The following is an 18,384-nucleotide window of genomic DNA, read 5'->3' on the forward strand; positions in this document are numbered from 1 at the left end:
GGGAGGCTGTGGCAGGAAAAACCAACACTAGGATCAGCATTGATTCATGGAGAGACCTTCGTCTGGTCAGCTAACATTACTGCCAAGCAGCTGAAATATGGAGTGATATTGTGCTTTTAGCTGACGTGTGTCGCCTCACTGTTTTGATCGATGCTCGTTCATGTCTATGTAGAGCGAGCACAAGCGCGAGCAACAGGACGCTGACTTTCGTTAACTTAAGGGCCACATGTGTCGCTGTTAACAAGCAATTTCTGATTCTTACAAACAGTCCCTTTAAATGAAAAGAAAGCAAAGTAAATGACACCAAAACCTGAAGCAGTGATATGAAATTGGACAGGATAAATCATGATATATTAGGGGTCATGTTGGCACTTACCTGCTTCTACCTCCAATTGAATTTGAAATGGCTCTCCGTAAAGGGCTTTGCAGTCGGTTGCATGAAAAGACAGTTTCCCAGCATAGCACCTGATGACACCAAACTCTGTGATGGGTTCTTGAATGGTTATTATGTTGTGAGCTGTAATGAGTGTGTCCCCGCTGGTGCATTCAACTGCCACAACAAATGTGTTTGGGTGAGTGTATTTGTGCACCACGCTGCTCTCCAACCTGAGAAAAAAGCACACGTAGAAACAGTTAACAGTATGTCCCTCTTGCTTCCTGGAGAAAAATAAATAATTGAGGTTACATGGGTCACAAGCAACTTAATCAAATCAGTCATTTTCTTACCATAAAAAGTGGAGATATATTCACATAAATAACTAAAGGCTTTGGTCTAATTTCATGGCAGTATAGGTTGACAATATGAGCTAATTAAAGATAACACGCTGATATAATTTAATAGAAGTTTATATGTAAAATAAATTTAAAAAAGAACTTGAAATATATGTATTTATTATTGATTATACCTAATATACTTAATGAAAACAGCTAGGAGGTGTGTTATAGCATATTATTCAGCATGAAAAAACAAAAGCATTCAGTCTTGTAACACTATCACCAAGTGCTGAAAAAACAAAAAAATGACTCCAAACATATCTGATAGGGTTTAGTACTTTAGAGCTTAGCTTAGCATAGGCTACTTGGACTCTTGTGATGTAATTAATCTGCATGAACGCTTGTGTGAACTTGCTGTTCATAAGACCTCTGGATAGGACTGTAACGTAAATGCAAAACCCCAATAATGTAAAACAGAAGGATCTGATGGACTTACACAGTAAGTACAGTAGTAAAGCTTCTAATTGGCAGAATAATATAATGTCTAATAGTAATTTTCTTCCAAAGTCTTTCTTGTCATTTTGTCTATCCCTTAAAGCATCCAGGTAGAGTTAAAGGGGTATCCCAATGATTTAATATCGCTCCATAGTACCATGAAATTGGGGGACTTGGGTAACCTTGCATGGCAGCTGGATGCTCACGATGTCACGAGATCACGTGAGAATCGCGGTATCAAATGTCACCCGAAAATCCATCTTGGCAGGCTTCAAGTCATGCTTTTTTGACAGCGACGTATAAAGAGAACTGTATACAGCATTAAGAGTTGCTCAGTGGCGCATGAAGTTAAAATGGCTCGACTGCCGAGTGATAAAGTACCCGGATCTTCCGGCGATCATCTGCAGTCATTGGGCCCGTAGAGCAGGCACAGTAGCGTGTCCTTTTACTCCGCCTCCCAGCCTTCGGTCCAGCCTCAATCTGGGGCTCATTCACATGAACGGAGGAAGGGAAATAACGCTGGATTCGGTTAAAGGGACTCCATGTAAGAATCAGAAAGTGTTTGTTAACAGCGACACCTGTGGCCGTTAAGTCAACTAAAGTCAGCGCCCTGTTGCTCGCACTTGTGCTCGCTCTACATAGACATGAACGAGCATCGCTCAAAACAGTGAGGCGACACATGTCAGCTAAAAGCACAATATCACTCTATATTTCAGCTGCTTGGCAGTAATGTTAGCTGACCAGACGAAGGTCTCTCCATGAATCAATGCTTCCTGCTTCAACCTCCACACGTGGTCAGAGGGAACAGGGGAGACACCAGGGTTTTGGTCGGAGACGATAACGTAACTCGCTCCGGAGCCTCATCTATTCACTCAGCAGCAGGAAATGACACGGGAAACCTCTGTTGGTCTGGAGGAGCTGCAGCAGTTATTTCTGCACAAACGTCCACTGTACATTCACTAGATATTCTCAGAGCTAAACTAACTCTTCTGTAGTGTGCGCGCATGCACGTGAGAGGTGGAGCAAGATAGCGAGTGAGAACGAGTGTGTGAGTGAAGGCAAGCAGGCAGAGGAGCAGAGTGCAGCAGAGACTCCGGCCCTGGAGACCAGGGCTAAGGTCTCCCCTGTGTCTTCTGGCCGCGGTTGGGGGGCTGGAGCAGGATTAGTTGACATTGTTTTGCAAGACGGGCTTGACTAGATATAACTTGGGTAACGCGGTTTTGGTGCTTCCGTGTAGTTTGTGTTGGAACAGCGTAGCCAAACGCGAGCGCGCATGGAACACCGACCCCCAATGATTTATAAGAGTGTCCCATGCGCGCTCGCGTGTGGCTACGCTGATCAGACTCAGACTCCAAAACAAACTACACGGAAGCACCAAAACCGCAAAGTTCTATCTAGTGAAGCCCGTCTTGCAAAACAGTGTTGGCCGCGGACAGAGGACGCGGGGGAGACCGTAGCTTTGGTCTCCAGGGCCGGAGTCTCTGTTGTCCTCTGCTTCTCTGCTCCTCTGCCTGCTTGACTTCACTCACACACTGTACTCGTTCTCGCTCCACCTCACGTTCATGTGCGCTCACTCCACACTGCAGAAGAGTTAGTTTAGCTCTGAGAATATCTAGTGAATGTACAGTTGGACATTTGTGCAGAAATAACTGCTGCAGCTCCTCCAGACCAACAGAGGTTTCTCGTGTCCTGTGAAGTGACGGGGCTCCGCAGAGAGAAACGTTATCGTCTCCGACCGGGTGCCGGTGTCTCCCTGCGGCTGTGGTCGGAGACGAAAAGTTAACACTAGGATCAGCATTGATTCATGGAGAGATCTTCGTCTGGTCAGCTAACATTACTGCCAAGCAGCTGAAATATAGAGTGATATTGTGGTTTTAGCTGACGTGTGTCACCTCACTGTTTTGAGCGATGCTCATTCATGTCTATTTAGAGCGAGCAAGCGCCAGCCCGACGTTGACTTTCGTTGACTTAACGGCCACAGGTGTCACTGTTAACAAGCATTTCTGAAAGTTACAAACAGTCCCTTTAATAGTGCATTTTACTACTTTTAGGACCTAATGATTTAAATAAGTGTTCTTGAATATTATCCACTGATTTACAGACATCTCTTTCCCAATGTAAGTCTATGGGAAAAAGTATTTTTGGTCCCAATGGCATCATGTGACGGACCCGGAAGTTGTACTGCACCTTTTGGCCACTGCAAAATTTTGCTTCAAAGCCCGGCGCTCCTCCTGCAGGGCTTGGTTTGTGTCTGGCAAGTCAGAGCACGGACCAATTAGCATCCTCTGTGGAGCTACTGCAGCTCCGAGTGTGGTTTAGGTGTGTGTGTGTGTGTGTGTGTGTGAGACCAAGTGAGACCACAGTGTGAGATGACACCCACAGGTGACAAGTGTTCATTCTAAACAACTAATGGCGGCTTCTTAAGAGGCTAGCGTAGATGTTGCAATATAGCATCAGTTATATCAGAACTGGAGAGTATTTCTTAATTGAAAGAAGAGCAAAGTACGGCACTACTCGCTTTCGTTAGTTTGATCGATGACAAATGGTTCATTCAATCACCTGTCACCAAGTATTTTTTGGAAAGTGCCTGCCCTTTTCCAAACAGTTTCCAATGACAGCTTTTCATATGATTCTGAGGAACAAACCTCCAGAGCCACAGAAGACATTACAGGCTACAACTGTTTCCACAGGCTGAGTAGTATTTATTTTAAACCCATGCACGTAGACTCAGGCAGTCTGTGAAAGTTCCTACTCACCCCTCTGGTCTATGCAGAGAAATAACATGGCCATCTCCGGTACTCAGCTTGCAGCTGAGGTTTTCCTGTGGCAAATGTACCATCAGCCACTTCACGCTGATGGTGATGTCATCAAAAACAGCAGCCACAGTGCTCACAGACAGTGTGAGCCCTGTCGGGGGGGGAGATAATGACCAGAAATGTAGTAAAGTGCGTGTAATCAACCGGGTTTCCAAAAAAATGAAAAGAAACATTGACACTAACGTAACAGTTACTGGGGCCTGCAAAGCTAAAAGAGGCAAAATTGGCCTTTTTCACCGCAGACATTTTGACTTGTCATAGTAGGAGAAGCACAGGTGTTACTCATGACATTGACGATGGCTCTGTTCTACTCAAGTAGTCCCAGTAAGTCATCATGACAGTGTGACAGTGAGCCGGCATGCCAAATACCAGCTAAATGGAATTCAGCCAACATTAATTTTATTATTTATTGTGATTTTCTTTCTTTCTCTCTCTCTCTCTCTCTCTCTCTAAACCCAACCGGTCGAGGCAGAAGGCTGCCCACCCTGAGCCCGGTTCTGCTCGAGGTTTCTACCTGCTTAAAGGTGAGTTTTTCCTGGCCACAGCGCATTCCAATGCAATGCTCTTGGTGGGATCTCTTGTTGGGTCTCTAAACTATAGAGTACGGTCTAGACCTGCTCTCTATAAAAAGTGTCTCGAGATAACTTCTGTTATGATTTGACGCTATATAAAAATAAATTGAATTGAATTGAATCTGCTGGTGGACAAGGTAGCTGTCCCCCCATGGCTGGACTCCAGTCAATCAAATAAACAAGATCCAAAACAGCCTTAATATCTTTGAAACTCAATCGAGACATTATGTTAGAAGTGAAAATAACTTTTAGAGAGAGGTTGACACTTTTTGTGTGGATCTCTATGAAGCCACAAGTGGTTTTTGAAACCCTTTTGGTTTTAGCTTTTTACCACTGAAGTGTCTAATTGGAGAAAAAAAAAAGTGAAGGGTGGGATGGGAAACAAACAGACCTGCCTCTACTGGATGAGGAACGTGTGATTCCCCCTAGGAACATTTATGATTGCCCAGAATTACTGACACCTACCATCTTTGCAGTGGTAGTCCACAGACAGGTAGCTCCCCAGCTGAGGACAGGGTTCACTAAAGGAGTCCACAACTTCAGAAATCTGGCAGACCTGACGACCGTTGCAGTGAGCTGGGTAACACACGGAGAACATTATCAGCTACTGATAACACACGGCAATGATGATGATGACATTATGGACGTTTTACAAATTGCTTCTTGATATTTAGTAGTACTGGTGATTCTGTCAAGTCAAGTCAAGTTTATTGTGAGAATGGTTTGTGCTCTACTGTAACAACATTATGGTACTCAACTAACCAGGGCCGGTTCAATACATAGGCCATATAGGCGATCGCCTAGGGCGCCACCTTCTGGGGGGCGCTGATCGCTCTCTAAAAAACATAAATAAAATAATAATAATTTTCATTTTCTGCATCAAGGTAACAAATAAAGAAATAAAGAAAGAAGGAAAAAAAAGAAATACACTTTTCACCTCTGTAACTCTTTCTCACACTGTTTCACCTACCTGGGGGAACACCCCAGAGAGACAGAGGTGGATATCAGCTACCTAGGTATCCAATTATATGCAGCCATGCAGGAAATAGTGAACAAGGCTACAGAAAGTGAACTGCCCGCCTCAACACTCAGAATCAGAACACAGGAAGCCAAAAAAAATCCTAATATTACGAGAATAAAATCATAATTTAACGAGAAAAAAAGTCATAATATTACAAGAATAAAGTCATAACTTTACGAGAAAAAAGTTATAATATTACGAGAATAAAGTCATAACTTAACAAGAAAAAATACTACAAAATACTATGACTTTTTTTCTCGTAAACCTATGACTTTATTCTCGAAATCTCAGATTTATTTTTTATCCTTAATGTGGCCCTAATACTCCGTCGTACCGTTGTACCATAGACCTACAACAATGATAAATAAAAAAGAAAATGTAAACAAAAAAAGCAGTTATTCATTTCCATTTTTACTTATTTTTTCACTGGAGAGGGGCTAAAGATCTGCATGTGGCTCCGGATCCGCAGGTTGCTGAACCCTGTGTTAAAGAGTTTAAAAATTACAAGAGGGTTCTGAAATGTAATCTTCTCCCTCTTTAAAATTCATAAAAGACCAAATGTGTTATAATTATTGTATCAGAGCTCACTATATCAGAGCCATACAGATGCTAATAGCTTTTACTGAGTGAAAATATCAGTGTATTTAGATGGACTCAGAATCATGTAATCATTAATAAGCTTTAGGTGCTCCTGTACCTTAATAATATAAACTCATGTCTCGTGCCTTATACTTGCTATGCTTATGCAGCATTCATATAACCAGTGTGTTTTATGCAGTCAGTTAACTTTGTAAACTTATGCGTTGTCATTTTGTGTACTATTGTTGGGTAGAGTGATTGCATTTTTCTTCTCTGCTCATATCTGTGCGTCAGCCACAGAACGGAAAATAGATAGGGGATTTCCCCTGAATGATGTGTGTGTGGTTGCTGCCACTGTTATCTTCTGACTGCTGGCATACAATGCAATCTGATGAGAAACTACAATTTAATAAATCAATAAAGTGTGCGACAATGTGCATCTTTTATGATGCACATTGTCGCACCAAAAACCAAAAAATGACCAAAAATTGGACTTTCTACCAGTTTACCGGATGTAATGAGACAATCATTGAAGTCTGTCTGTAGTCGGTGTTCATATGATCATTGCATGTTGTGATTCAGACTGATAGTTAGTCACACTGACGTGTGTTTAACCACATTGGCACAACATGACGGTTACCTACCTCTGACGCGTTTAATAAACTGTATAAATACTGGAAGAAAGAGACACAGAAGAACACAAAAACGGACGGGAAAGAAGATAAACCGCTATCTTTACACTGTAATTATATTTCATGACACGGCTGTGTTTTAAGAGCTTGATAGGATAGATTTACAGTAACCAGTTATAATTATGCTCAAATGAATTTAATCTAAAGACAAGTCCTAACAATCCTCATCTCCTTTGGCTGTATGGTCCTCAAAACCAATCTGAAGGTAAGACCCTCTCCATTCAGTGGAGATCCCAGATGTACAAGACATTTTTAAATCGTGTTTTCTGGAAAAAACGTGTACAAACGTCTAACAGCGCAGAGGTCTGGACTACGAAGCAGGATTTGGCGTTATAGCGAGGTAACTTCAGGGTTTTCTGTCCTACGAAGCTGGATCACTTTTTACCGGAGTAGATCACCCGGTAACTGATGCTGAACAGCTGACCTGCTCCGGAGCAGGTCTTGTTCCAGATAAGAGATCAACTCGTATAAAAGCACCTCCTACTGACCAATCAGAGCTCGGTGCGAGGATTTTATGGTAATATTACACACATATGAAGAAGTTTAAGTCATAATCCGACTAAAAACCACACAGTTTAAACTGAGAAATGCAGGAAGGACAGCTGGATTTATGTTGGGGGTGTTTACCTCTTTGAATTATGTTTTTATATTATTTTTTTTACTTGCTCTTGAGTCCGTTTCACACCACCTGAGGGGGGAGGCGCAGCTGAAAGAAGGTTCAAATACTCACACAAGCCTCGATTTAGCCACAGGCAGAGGCGGCCGGCTAATAGAGGGCGCTAGAGTCACACACAATAAACATTACTACTATTAATAATAATAATGGAAATTGTCAATATTTGTGTTTTAAATATGGAATTCACCCAGTAATATGTGTTAAATATGATAGAAAATGTTCTGTGCAAAATAGATGTAGTGGAGTAGAAGTATAAAGTAGCAGAACATTGAAATACTCAAGTAAAGTAGAAGTACCTCAAAATTGTATTTAAGTAATTAGTTACATTCCCCCACTGTGTACATTTTATACTGTTGTGTTTTTCAAAGCATTATTTACTCTTCCTGTTGGAATAAAGTAATTGTGAATTATTTAACTGCAAAGTAGTAATTGGTTTTTGATACCTTCACTTTTTTTTTTGCATTAAATCATACCGGGATGTTTGCTGAAATTGATTGGATATGGCAAAGCCCCACCAAGAAAAAATTCCACCAGCCGCTACTGGCCACAGGATATGAAGAAGTGTAATCCATTCATCCATTACAATTCGAAAAAGCTATTTATATCTAGACGACTATATCTGATTTTTGAGCATTCCGTCAAATTAATAAGTCTGTTAATTTACGCATTCACACATCGGGAGTTTTTTCATTTACCAGCTTTCCTTCCTGCATTTGACAGCTTCAACTGTGTTAATTTTAGCCTGGATTATGTGTTTAACTTCTTCGTATTTGTCTTATATAGTTTACTCTTCCTTTGTAAAATGTGCCGCTCTGCCTGTCTGTCTGCAAGTCAGTAGACTTGTCCATGTCTGTGATTGGTCATAAACTGCAAACACCGCCCCGTTCATGTGAACGCGCTCCCAGCCAGATTGAGAAACCCTAGGTTGATTTACCGAGATGATAACCAGCGTCGTAGGACCGCTTAGCGTGATCTCGTTTGTTAGGGTTAGTGAAGCCAGATAACGAGAAGATACCCTGGGTATGTTGAACTCGCTTTGTAGTACAGGCCTCAGGTCATAAGGGTAATTAGAAAAAAAACAAGATAGCCAACATCTAATAGGATCCTGTATATATTTTGTCTCATAGTCTCTCAGCGCTCTTAATAGAAGAGGTTGAAAGTGGCTCTTTTCGGGAGGCCACTTCCGCTCTAAACTCTTGATTAAATTCTAGACAAGGAATGTGGTCTCTTAGGATGGTGATCGAGGACCTTTTCCCTTCTAAAAGGCTATCAGGTTGAGTTACCCTCTTTGGAGCCATCACTAAGAGTCCACAGGAACGCAGGATACCCCTCAATTCTTGGCCTGGCCAGAGCCCGTATTTCGAGTTCTACCAGTTAACACGAGGAGAAGACCATACCACCCACCTTGGCCCCATTAGTTGGGGCACGAACAATAGTTTGTGGGAGTCAGCTAGGTTTCCTGTTACCCGCCTCCAAGGGCAGCCTAAGTAAAATTGGGCTACAGGGGGTAAAGGAACCCTAAATAACACAGAAGTGGTATTTAGTGAGTTTTTGAAGTCCAAGGTTCTAGGCCAAACACAACAACTTATTAATATTATATTCCATGTCTGCCTATATACAGTATCCCCTAAATGGTACACACTGGCCAAGCATAACAACGTGATGCATTTTCCATTCAAAGTCATCAGTATGCATCTCTTATCAGCTGTCACCAAGTCCCAAACTGAAAGAAAAATATATCAACAGTGTTGCTGACAATTATGATAATGGACCGAGCATTTCATTCTAAGCCTGAGAGGGTTTCCTGCTTGTTTAAGGACATGGAAGTCAGGGGAATTTAAAATGTGTTTTTCTATGTGTGTTAGCACTGTGATAGACTTCTGAATTGTACGGGATGTGCACTCCCTCTTACCCCAATGCATGCTGGGAAAGGGCTACAGTGCCCCTAGACCCTGAACAGGATGAGCAAGTTTTCCGAAAAAATGAATGAATGGATGGATAATCTGCTTTTGCCATCAGTTAGAGGCATGAGTCAATATTTACTCAAGAATGGATGAACATCATTAAGGCTATTAAGCTATTATTGTGTGTTTTCCCTTCCATAAATGTCCTGATGGGCAGTCATTCTTTGCAAATAATGGTCTTAGGGTGAGACAATATGTGCTTTGTGATATCCGGCAATCATTTCCTTCAAAGGTGGATTGAGTTTCATCATAGTTTCCATCCATGCAGAACCTTATGAGGTGTTTGTTTTCCTATTCACATGGTTTTCCTATTGAGTTCAGCAGATCAAATGAGAGGACTATTACGAAGCTGAGAGTGGTTATTGAGGTCCTTTAGATTAGGTAATTGTATAACATATGATTGGATAACATCATAACAAAATGAACAACTCAATGATATGGAAACAATACATGTTTGTGTTGCATACAAAAAAAACTATTTGACTACCTGTTAGTGATTCTACAATATCCACCCAACCGCACTGATGTCCAGTAGATGAAGGTGGGGAGAGGGCGGGTCGACAATAATTGATGTTCTTACGACCGTAGAAGCCGCCATCTATCATTAAGAATTGACCTGAACCACACTGCAGAGTTGTGTCGCGACCTGCACACACAATAGATCTCCCAGAATCTAAGAAGAATACAAAAGCAATACAAAGTGGTAATTCATCACTGAGTTATTCAGTATGCTGTTTTTTTGTTTTTTTTCCAAAGTGTGAGTCGGAATACGTACCAAACTGGCAGATAAAGTGCAGTTTCTCGTTGCAGTCTCTTGTGGCTTTCCATTGGAAGTCTGAGTCTCTCAGTATGTGTCCACAAGCTGCTCCTGGCTGTGGGCTGCTCACCCAGTTTGAATAGGTGATATGTGAACCATCCAGCCAAGAGAGAGCACCTGAGGATGTAACAAGCCACTGCTGAACATAGTATTAGGGCTGTGTATTGGCAAGAATCTGGAATCCATAAATCGCGATATATTGCGATACTGTAAGCAAGGCGATATATTTTTTTTAATCAAATTTTAGGAAAACTATCATAGTATCAAAAACACATCACCATTTATATTAGAGCTGTCAAAGTAGGTAACGCAAGTAACGCAAATTTGTTTTAACGCCACAAATTTATTTAAGGCATTAACGCAACTTGGGATTTCTTAGGTTGTAGCGAATGAAGTTAAAGCTAGAGTGAAAATACTGATATCAGATGTAACCAGAAAATGGATAAGGAATCTATTGGTACCAACCATGTCATACTAACTTGTCGTGAAGGAGACTAAATAACTCTCCAAACCTACGCTAAATTTTGTAGAGGAAAAACTGGCCTGGCCATTTTCAAAGGGGTCCCCTTGACCTCTGACCTCAAGATATGTGAATGTAAATTGGTTCTATGGGTACCCACGAGTCTCCCCTTTACATACATGCCCACTTTATGATAATCACATGCAGTTTGGGGCAAGTCATAGTCAAGTCAGCACACTGACACACTGACAGCTGTTGTTGCCTGTTGGGCTGCAGTTTGACATGATTTGAGCATATTGTTTATGCTAAATACAGTACCTGTGAGGGTTTCTGGACAATATTTGTCATTGTTTTGTCTTTTTAATTGATTTCCAATAATAAATATATACATACATTTGCACAAAGCAAGCCACTCCCATGTTGATACGAGTATTAAATACTTGACAAAGCTCCCTTTAAGGTACATTTTGAACAAATAAAAGATGTGTGATTAATTTACGATTATCGTGATTAACTATGGACAATGATGCAATTGATCACAATTAAATATTTTAGTCTATTGACAGCCCTAAATTATACTGTATATTTGCTCCATATGATCTGTATCTCCAGATTAAAGTTTAATTATTATTATTAACTTAATAATGGAAGTATTAAGAGGCCGTATAGTATATCCTTACTCTACTGTGCCAACTAATAATTGTTCAACAATAATTTGTAAATATTTTTTTTTTATTTCTACAGTTTGAGATTGGGAGAATATTCCATATATTGGATAAATGGGTCATTTGGTCGCGAAAACCTCTGTTGTAGACAGAACCTGGTACAAACCATTTTTAAAATCTTGGAATGTTTGTTTTTCACGTCTTGCAAAAATATCTGTGTGAATTCAATTCTCATTTTACTGAGGGGAAAGAAAAGGCTGTGATTATTGAACAGAAAGAAAGTGACAATGACATCCTTATTTTATGAACATCATTTGTTTTTAGACACAGGCCAAACAGAGAATAAATTGGTTGCAGTTGCACCAAATTTACCATAATTTACAAGACTATTGCTATTGATCACAAGTTTAACAATTGTCTTCTAATTTATTTGATGGATTGAATCCAATTGTGCAAATTACGGACAGCATTTTTTTTTTATTTAGTGGTCAGCCCCTGCCAGAGATTTGCTCATGAGCATTTTGTTGCATATTTTTGTAGAATTAAACTCATCCGTCGAACATGGATAGAAATCTATGGGCATCTGCATGAGAGCAAATTTTCACAGTTTATATTTTAGCGCAGCAGTTGTCTACATTCAGTATTTCGGCAATTATATTTCGGCCTACTTACCTTCAACGCTTAGAGAATGTCGCGGTTTTGAAGAGGCAGAGGGTGCTAGACCGAGCCACGCATCCTTCTTGGGGTCCAAGAGTCTTTGAAGGAAATATTGAGTTTCTTCATCTGGGATAAAGGCAAGGTGTCCACCACGCTGCTCACACCAAGCCTGCGCACTGAAAAAAGTACGCTGGAGATCCACAAACTCATAGCAGGAGCCTCCCAAGGCCTTCTGGTGGTCCAGACAGGAAACAGGAATCGTTGTCTCATCTTCAGCGCAAGACAGACAGCTGAGTGCCATCGGGATCAGCAGGTGAACAATTGTCCGGCACATCCTTTCTGTTTGCACTTCAAAAATCAAAAGTTGGTCTCTCACATTACTCTTTTCAATTTGCTGCAAATAGTGCAGTAGAAAAGGTATCCCTGTTTCACTCTTTCATCTAATATTCTCATGCACACATACACCCTGGTCACATCCTACTTTTAAATGGGTCTGGCATGAGCCTCTCTCACTCACTTTGTTCTGGGTTCAGTGGAACATTGTTTACCTAACAGCCATCTCTCTCAAAAACCAATGAATGCATTACGTTTGAACACAAAGACAAAGGAAACCTAAGAGAGTAGCTTCAACCAGATGGCAAGGTAGCTTGAGGTTAGGGTTTACTAGTAAAAAATCTACAGAGCCTTTAGAAAGACACCAAATAAAAGTATGGCTTTTCTTTAAAATTAATATATATATATATATATATATATATATATATATATTATGATTGTGAATTAATAATTTGTTTATGTCTGTGGAAGATATCTGACATCTGGTTCCCACTTTTAACAAGGCTTGTGAGTCAATAATAAAACAACATTGGTATCACATGTTATCTCTGGGTTGTGAGTTAGTGTGAAACAAAATAGATAAATGGCTGAGATTGATGGCAAGTGCCTGGCAACGACTTGTTGTGAAGTAAATGCAATAGAACAGGGGAGAATGCGACATCTAGCGGCTGAATGTTATAAATGTTATCAACATTAGCACTTTTAACATTGAGAACACACCGACACTAACGTGTTGTTGGTTTCACACGGGACACGAACAGCAGTCTCCTGGATGAAAGACCTGTTTGACCCATTCACCAACCCTGCCCCTGGACCATTTTCTCTGAGCTTCTGATTGTGACGCGGATGGGTTTACATTGTAATTGATTGAAAGCCCAGTGCATCTCATACAGACTAGGGGCGTGACAAAGCATGGGAAGTTTAACGCCCTGGGAATGAAAACTGGTTGAAATCACCGTTTGAAAAAGGACAGGTTGATGTTAAAATACACAAGAAGACAACTCATACATTTCATGTGAATCAAAAATAATGCTGAAGGCCTATTGCTCAGAATCCCAAATGTAACATTATAGTGTTTAATATCATTAATAAAACAGGGAAATAAAAGTTGCCATCTTTACATTATGAGTCGATGGCAATATGTATTTCCATGTAAACTGATCACATGCAAACCTTCAAAGAAGCTTTTCCACATGCTTCCATACCACTGCCTTCACTGTCTGCCACAAACGTTACACACTGTCCTCTAGTGGACGCAGAGTAAAGTACATGAACACCTTACATGCATAGAAACACAAACAACAAGAGAAACAGAGGCCCTTTCACTTTCTATTGACTTATTCCTGAAGACAATAGTGCACACAAACTTTTAGGAGTGACAGAGCAAAAGTGAGAAATCTGATCTGCAATCTGAGATTTGCAGAGGCGTGTACAGTATATGAGTGAGTTCAAGAGAACTGAGACAAAATACAATATGCAATTAAAGCTGCAAGCAGCGCTGAACGGGCCCTCGCCCCTTTGCGCACATCGAGGGTACCCGCTGCCGTGCATTTCCATGAAAGTCGGACACTGCACGCAACAGTTAGAGGGTATTTTCTGCGTGGAGCACGTGGCACTGTAAATGACCTGTTGAGAACCTGTGGGACATCCTTAAAAGGCACTTCTATGAGGGTGGGTGGCCGTATACAACCATTTATTGTTGCCAGTAGGTGGCACTATCACCATAACTCAATAATGGAACGTATATGTCTTCAGGCCGGGACTCTTATCCAGCTTGGGAAGTTTGGGGCAGATTGGAATATGTAGAGTCAAGTTACAACAGCCTCCTGTGTCATGTCGTATGCCTCGAATGGTTGAGGTTAGGATAGGTCGTCTGGCAGCGAGTCTCACAAGAGTTTTTGCAGATCTCAGATCAAATTTCGCAATTTACAGGCTCCCTTCTAGTCGCTGGTCGGGAAGCGGAAAATCAGGGCTAAAGTCGAGTAGAGTGAACTCGCTATAACCAAACTGACAATCACTGGGCATTTTCATAATGTAATAATCACATTTAGTACCAACTCGAAGGGACTGGAAGATCTATACTCATTTGTTGTTTTTCGTTGTACATCTGAACACTTTGTTCAAACTCTGTATAAGCTGAACCTGTTTGTCCTCTGAACACCCATACGAGTGTTTTCAGTTATTCTGGCTGATTAGATCTCTGCTCAGGCTGAAGGTGGAATTCAGGGGGTCACAAATCTCCATCTACCAACAAGAATGATAAGAATGCCCAAACAGGTGCAATGAAAGCTGACAGGAGACTCAGGAAGATGTCAATAGATTACAGTGAGCAGAGGTCTAATCAACCAGATAAACTGGACACACCTGTGTGGGTGTTCATAGCTTTTAACGCAGGGTGCAGAACCCTCTGAACCTCCTCCACTGTCACCTCTCTGTTGTCAGTGGCATTCCTACACCCAGACTGAGGTGTAGGCATTTGTGGTGTAGAGACTATAGGTAAAATAAATGCACTGCACTTTTTTTATTAGCTTCTGGTGCCTGTAATTTCAGATATTGTAATGTCATCACCGATAATCATGACTAAAAGCATATCAGTATGTCATTTGGTACCCCGTTACATTCATGAAGTCAAAACTGCAGCTACTCAAATTTCGTGAAGATCGAAGTAACGTTTTCTGAACACCTGCCTGCATTTGGGGGCGCTGTGGAGCCTGCTGGCGACGCCTGAGCCCAATCACTACAGAACTTTGCAATTTTCGCCAGTTCTGATTCGTATTCCAATTTTCGTGAGTTTTCGTGCATCCTAAGCACCTCAAAAATGCGATCTCGCAGTGGACAAATAATAATCCTTAGAAAAACAATAGGTTTCCTTGCACTTTCGTGCCAGGGACACAGTTGGGTCCCTGGCACTTTCGTGCTCAGGCCCAAATTAATCAAATGTATACAAAATTGCTTGCTTTGGTATTCAGGAAATATGTGAGTTGTGCCATTTGCTTATTTTCACATCTAAGCAATATACTGAAATCTAAAACATTTTGTGATTATCTTAAAAAAAAGCCTGGTTTCCACCAAAAGTTCCTGTGACTTTTAGTTCCTGGATCTGATCCCAGCTGACATTGGGCGAAGGCGGGGTACACCCTGGACAGGTCGCCAGACTATCACAGGGCTATTTACCAACATATACGGAATCAAACTTTAATGTGTGCAGTTCAAGAGAAGTCACATGGATGTAGCAAAGCATTAAGTTAAGTTAAAAAACAGTGGTAGTAGAATGAAAGCAACCATGTACCCAGCTGATCAAAGGACACACAGCATGGCATTGGAGCACTCATGCACTGATGACGTACTGTATATTTTACATGGACCAATAAAAAAACAAACAGGGAAGTGACACTGAAAAAAATGTCAATAAACCAAACTTCCTTTGGAGGCTGCAAAGGCATGCGTATTACTGTTAGGGGCTATGCAGTTATGCAGCCAAACAGGAAAGGCAGATAATTTGCATCTGAGAGATACTGGCAGAACAAAGTATAGTCACACTGTTCATTTGGTTACACTGGAAGGATAGGCCAGCAATCCAAAGGTGAGTGTTAGTCTTTGTATGGTTAGTGTGCAGCTGTCTGCGTTTGAAAAAGAATATAATTGTAACATGTGCATTACAATGAATAAGAATAGGTGCTATGGAAAACCACCCAGAAAAGCAAATTATTCTAAATGAACTGTGTAGTGGGTAGAGAAAATTCATGCTATTTATCATCACGTCATCGTAACTTTTTATGTTTCTCGTATCTTTATTATTTGTTTTGTCGGGAAGCCAAGAACATCAGTCATGAAGTTGCTAAATAATTCCCGTCTCTCTCTCTCTGTTTGAAAGACACGTTCCTTCTCTCATGTCTCACCGCTGAACATGCAGAATTATATGTGTTAACCCAGAAGAGACCCATCATGGGACAACAGACAGACACCCTGCAGAGAACCCTGTATTTGCTACTAGGCATTGCTTTCATCTGGTGTCTGAGTATGCCATATTTCATCCTGGTCTGTAACTTCATTCATTCATTAATTCACCTAACATAAACTTAATTCAGGTCACAACTGTTTGCCTTATACACACGTTTTATTAAATGCAGAATGGACAAAAATGCATTTTTTTTTTTTACAAGGTTTTTGTTGTGTCTGTCTCAACTGGTTTTAGAGCAACTTTAACCAGGAGGGCATCGTCATGACCAAAGATAACAACAGAGTGAGGCAGCATGACAAAGTGTGGATGGAAAAAGGCAAGTCTGAAGGTGAGAAGAGAGCACAGGGATACTGAGAGGTTGGGAGTATAATGAATGGTGAATAGAGGTTAATCAAGCCTCCTCCTTTTTAAATTGCATTTTGTAGAAATGAAGGCAAATGGGTTGCATTAAGTACATCTGATTCACGTTCTGAGTCTCACTACTCTGTGACGCTATAGCGTCGACATTATCTCCCTAAAAAAAGATTACAAATCCTCAAACAATATCCTAAAATAAGATAATTCAGTGTATTAGATGAGTTAGTCTTTTTATTAAATCAACTTTCTTTAATGAATATAACTCATCAGTTTCGTCAACATAAATAAATTGATGACGTATGCAGATTCATATGATCTTTTTTTTTTAGCAACTTTCAACAAGTTTTAGAGCCTCCCTTTGTGTGTGTCAAGTGGGAGAGCAAATGAGTGAAAATATTGTCTTTGAAAGGCTAAACGGCAACAAATGGAGCTGAATATTTCGTAAAATTTTGCTACTAAGTATCAAAAATCTTTTAAAATTGTTTTATATACAAACTTTTGTATAAATCATCCAGTAAGTGTGTTATTATGATTTTAGATTCTGACAACCTCAGAGCAGACAAATCCTGGCGCACTCCCTGTGATCTTTGGTGCCCCCTCTAAGGGGACGGACACCTGGTTAGGAATCACTGGGATACAGGATGTAAAATGGAGGATGAGATTAAGGTAATAGTGGGTCAAATGATGAGGTGGAATGAAGTCCTTTTTTGGTAAATGATTTTACGTATATGTCAGAACTAATTTATCTTTTGCATCCTTAATTATTGTTTTTTTAAGAGATTTCTTGTCAATAGACATCACAACCTCTGCCCCCCTCTCTCTCTTAATTCTACAAGACTTTCCTGCTTAACTCGATCTGCCTTCTCTCTCCTTTTCTTTTTTACATTCCCCCTTTTCTCTCCTAGAAATAATGAGGAGTATTGTCAAGGTTGTGGATGATCTCCTGAACATCATGGAATCCTCTGATAACAGTGAGCAAACTCTATAGACAAGATTTTTTTTATTCTGCCACACAATTACACTTTTATGTCACAGCTGAATATTCTATGAGTAATAATTATATAGTAAGGATGACTGCTTCAACAGCTCTTTTTAGATGCAAGTTTCTTAAAAATATGTTCAAAACAGAGGGATGATTACTCAAATTAACTCCACTCTTGTCAGTCTCTCACCCGCCTCCCCTGAAGAACTACAAAGAAGAATTAAGGTCCCTCCAGATGAAAATGGAGGCAGAAAAAGAGATGGGACAACTGAGGAATAAGATGATCACGGGCCTGCATTCAGATAAACTCCAACTGCAGCTACAAGTGGCTCACCTGGAGGAACTCCTAAAGCTACAGGCAGAGAAGGAACTCCAACAAGTCAAAACTGGTAAAATGACTCTTGACTAAATTAGGAGCAGAATGCTAACTCTATTTCTAGAGTGGCCAGTTTTAACTTGGATAAACTCACAGCGATACATTATAGTCTAAAGCAATTACAGTTATATCAGCACAAAAAGTGATTAATTCAATGTTGATATGAAAAGTTTATGGAACTTTGGAGCTCTATGCAGAGGAATAGGCTACAAAGACAATACCTGTTGCCTTGGTCCTTTCATTTTTT

General features: G+C 40.6%; 1 protein-coding gene across 1 annotated transcript in view; it reads right to left on the minus strand.

Moving 5' to 3' along the window:
* The window catches only part of LOC119500448 (polycystic kidney disease protein 1-like 2), a 47,926-nt gene extending 35,497 nt beyond the window's left edge, over positions 1 to 12,429 (minus strand). The window contains exons 1-7 of the mRNA XM_037790163.1: positions 12,318 to 12,429; positions 12,144 to 12,151; positions 10,305 to 10,485; positions 10,017 to 10,202; positions 5,063 to 5,173; positions 3,966 to 4,116; positions 377 to 606 (exon numbers count right to left, since the gene is read on the minus strand). Coding sequence (XP_037646091.1) covers positions 377 to 606; positions 3,966 to 4,116; positions 5,063 to 5,173; positions 10,017 to 10,202; positions 10,305 to 10,485; positions 12,144 to 12,151; positions 12,318 to 12,429 — 979 coding nt within the window. The remainder of the gene's footprint in view (positions 1 to 376; positions 607 to 3,965; positions 4,117 to 5,062; positions 5,174 to 10,016; positions 10,203 to 10,304; positions 10,486 to 12,143; positions 12,152 to 12,317) is intronic.
* Between the last annotated feature and the right edge of the window lie 5,955 nt (positions 12,430 to 18,384).

The sequence above is a fragment of the Sebastes umbrosus genome, chromosome 13, assembly GCF_015220745.1.
Source record: "Sebastes umbrosus isolate fSebUmb1 chromosome 13, fSebUmb1.pri, whole genome shotgun sequence".
Lineage (NCBI taxonomy): Eukaryota > Metazoa > Chordata > Actinopteri > Perciformes > Sebastidae > Sebastes > Sebastes umbrosus.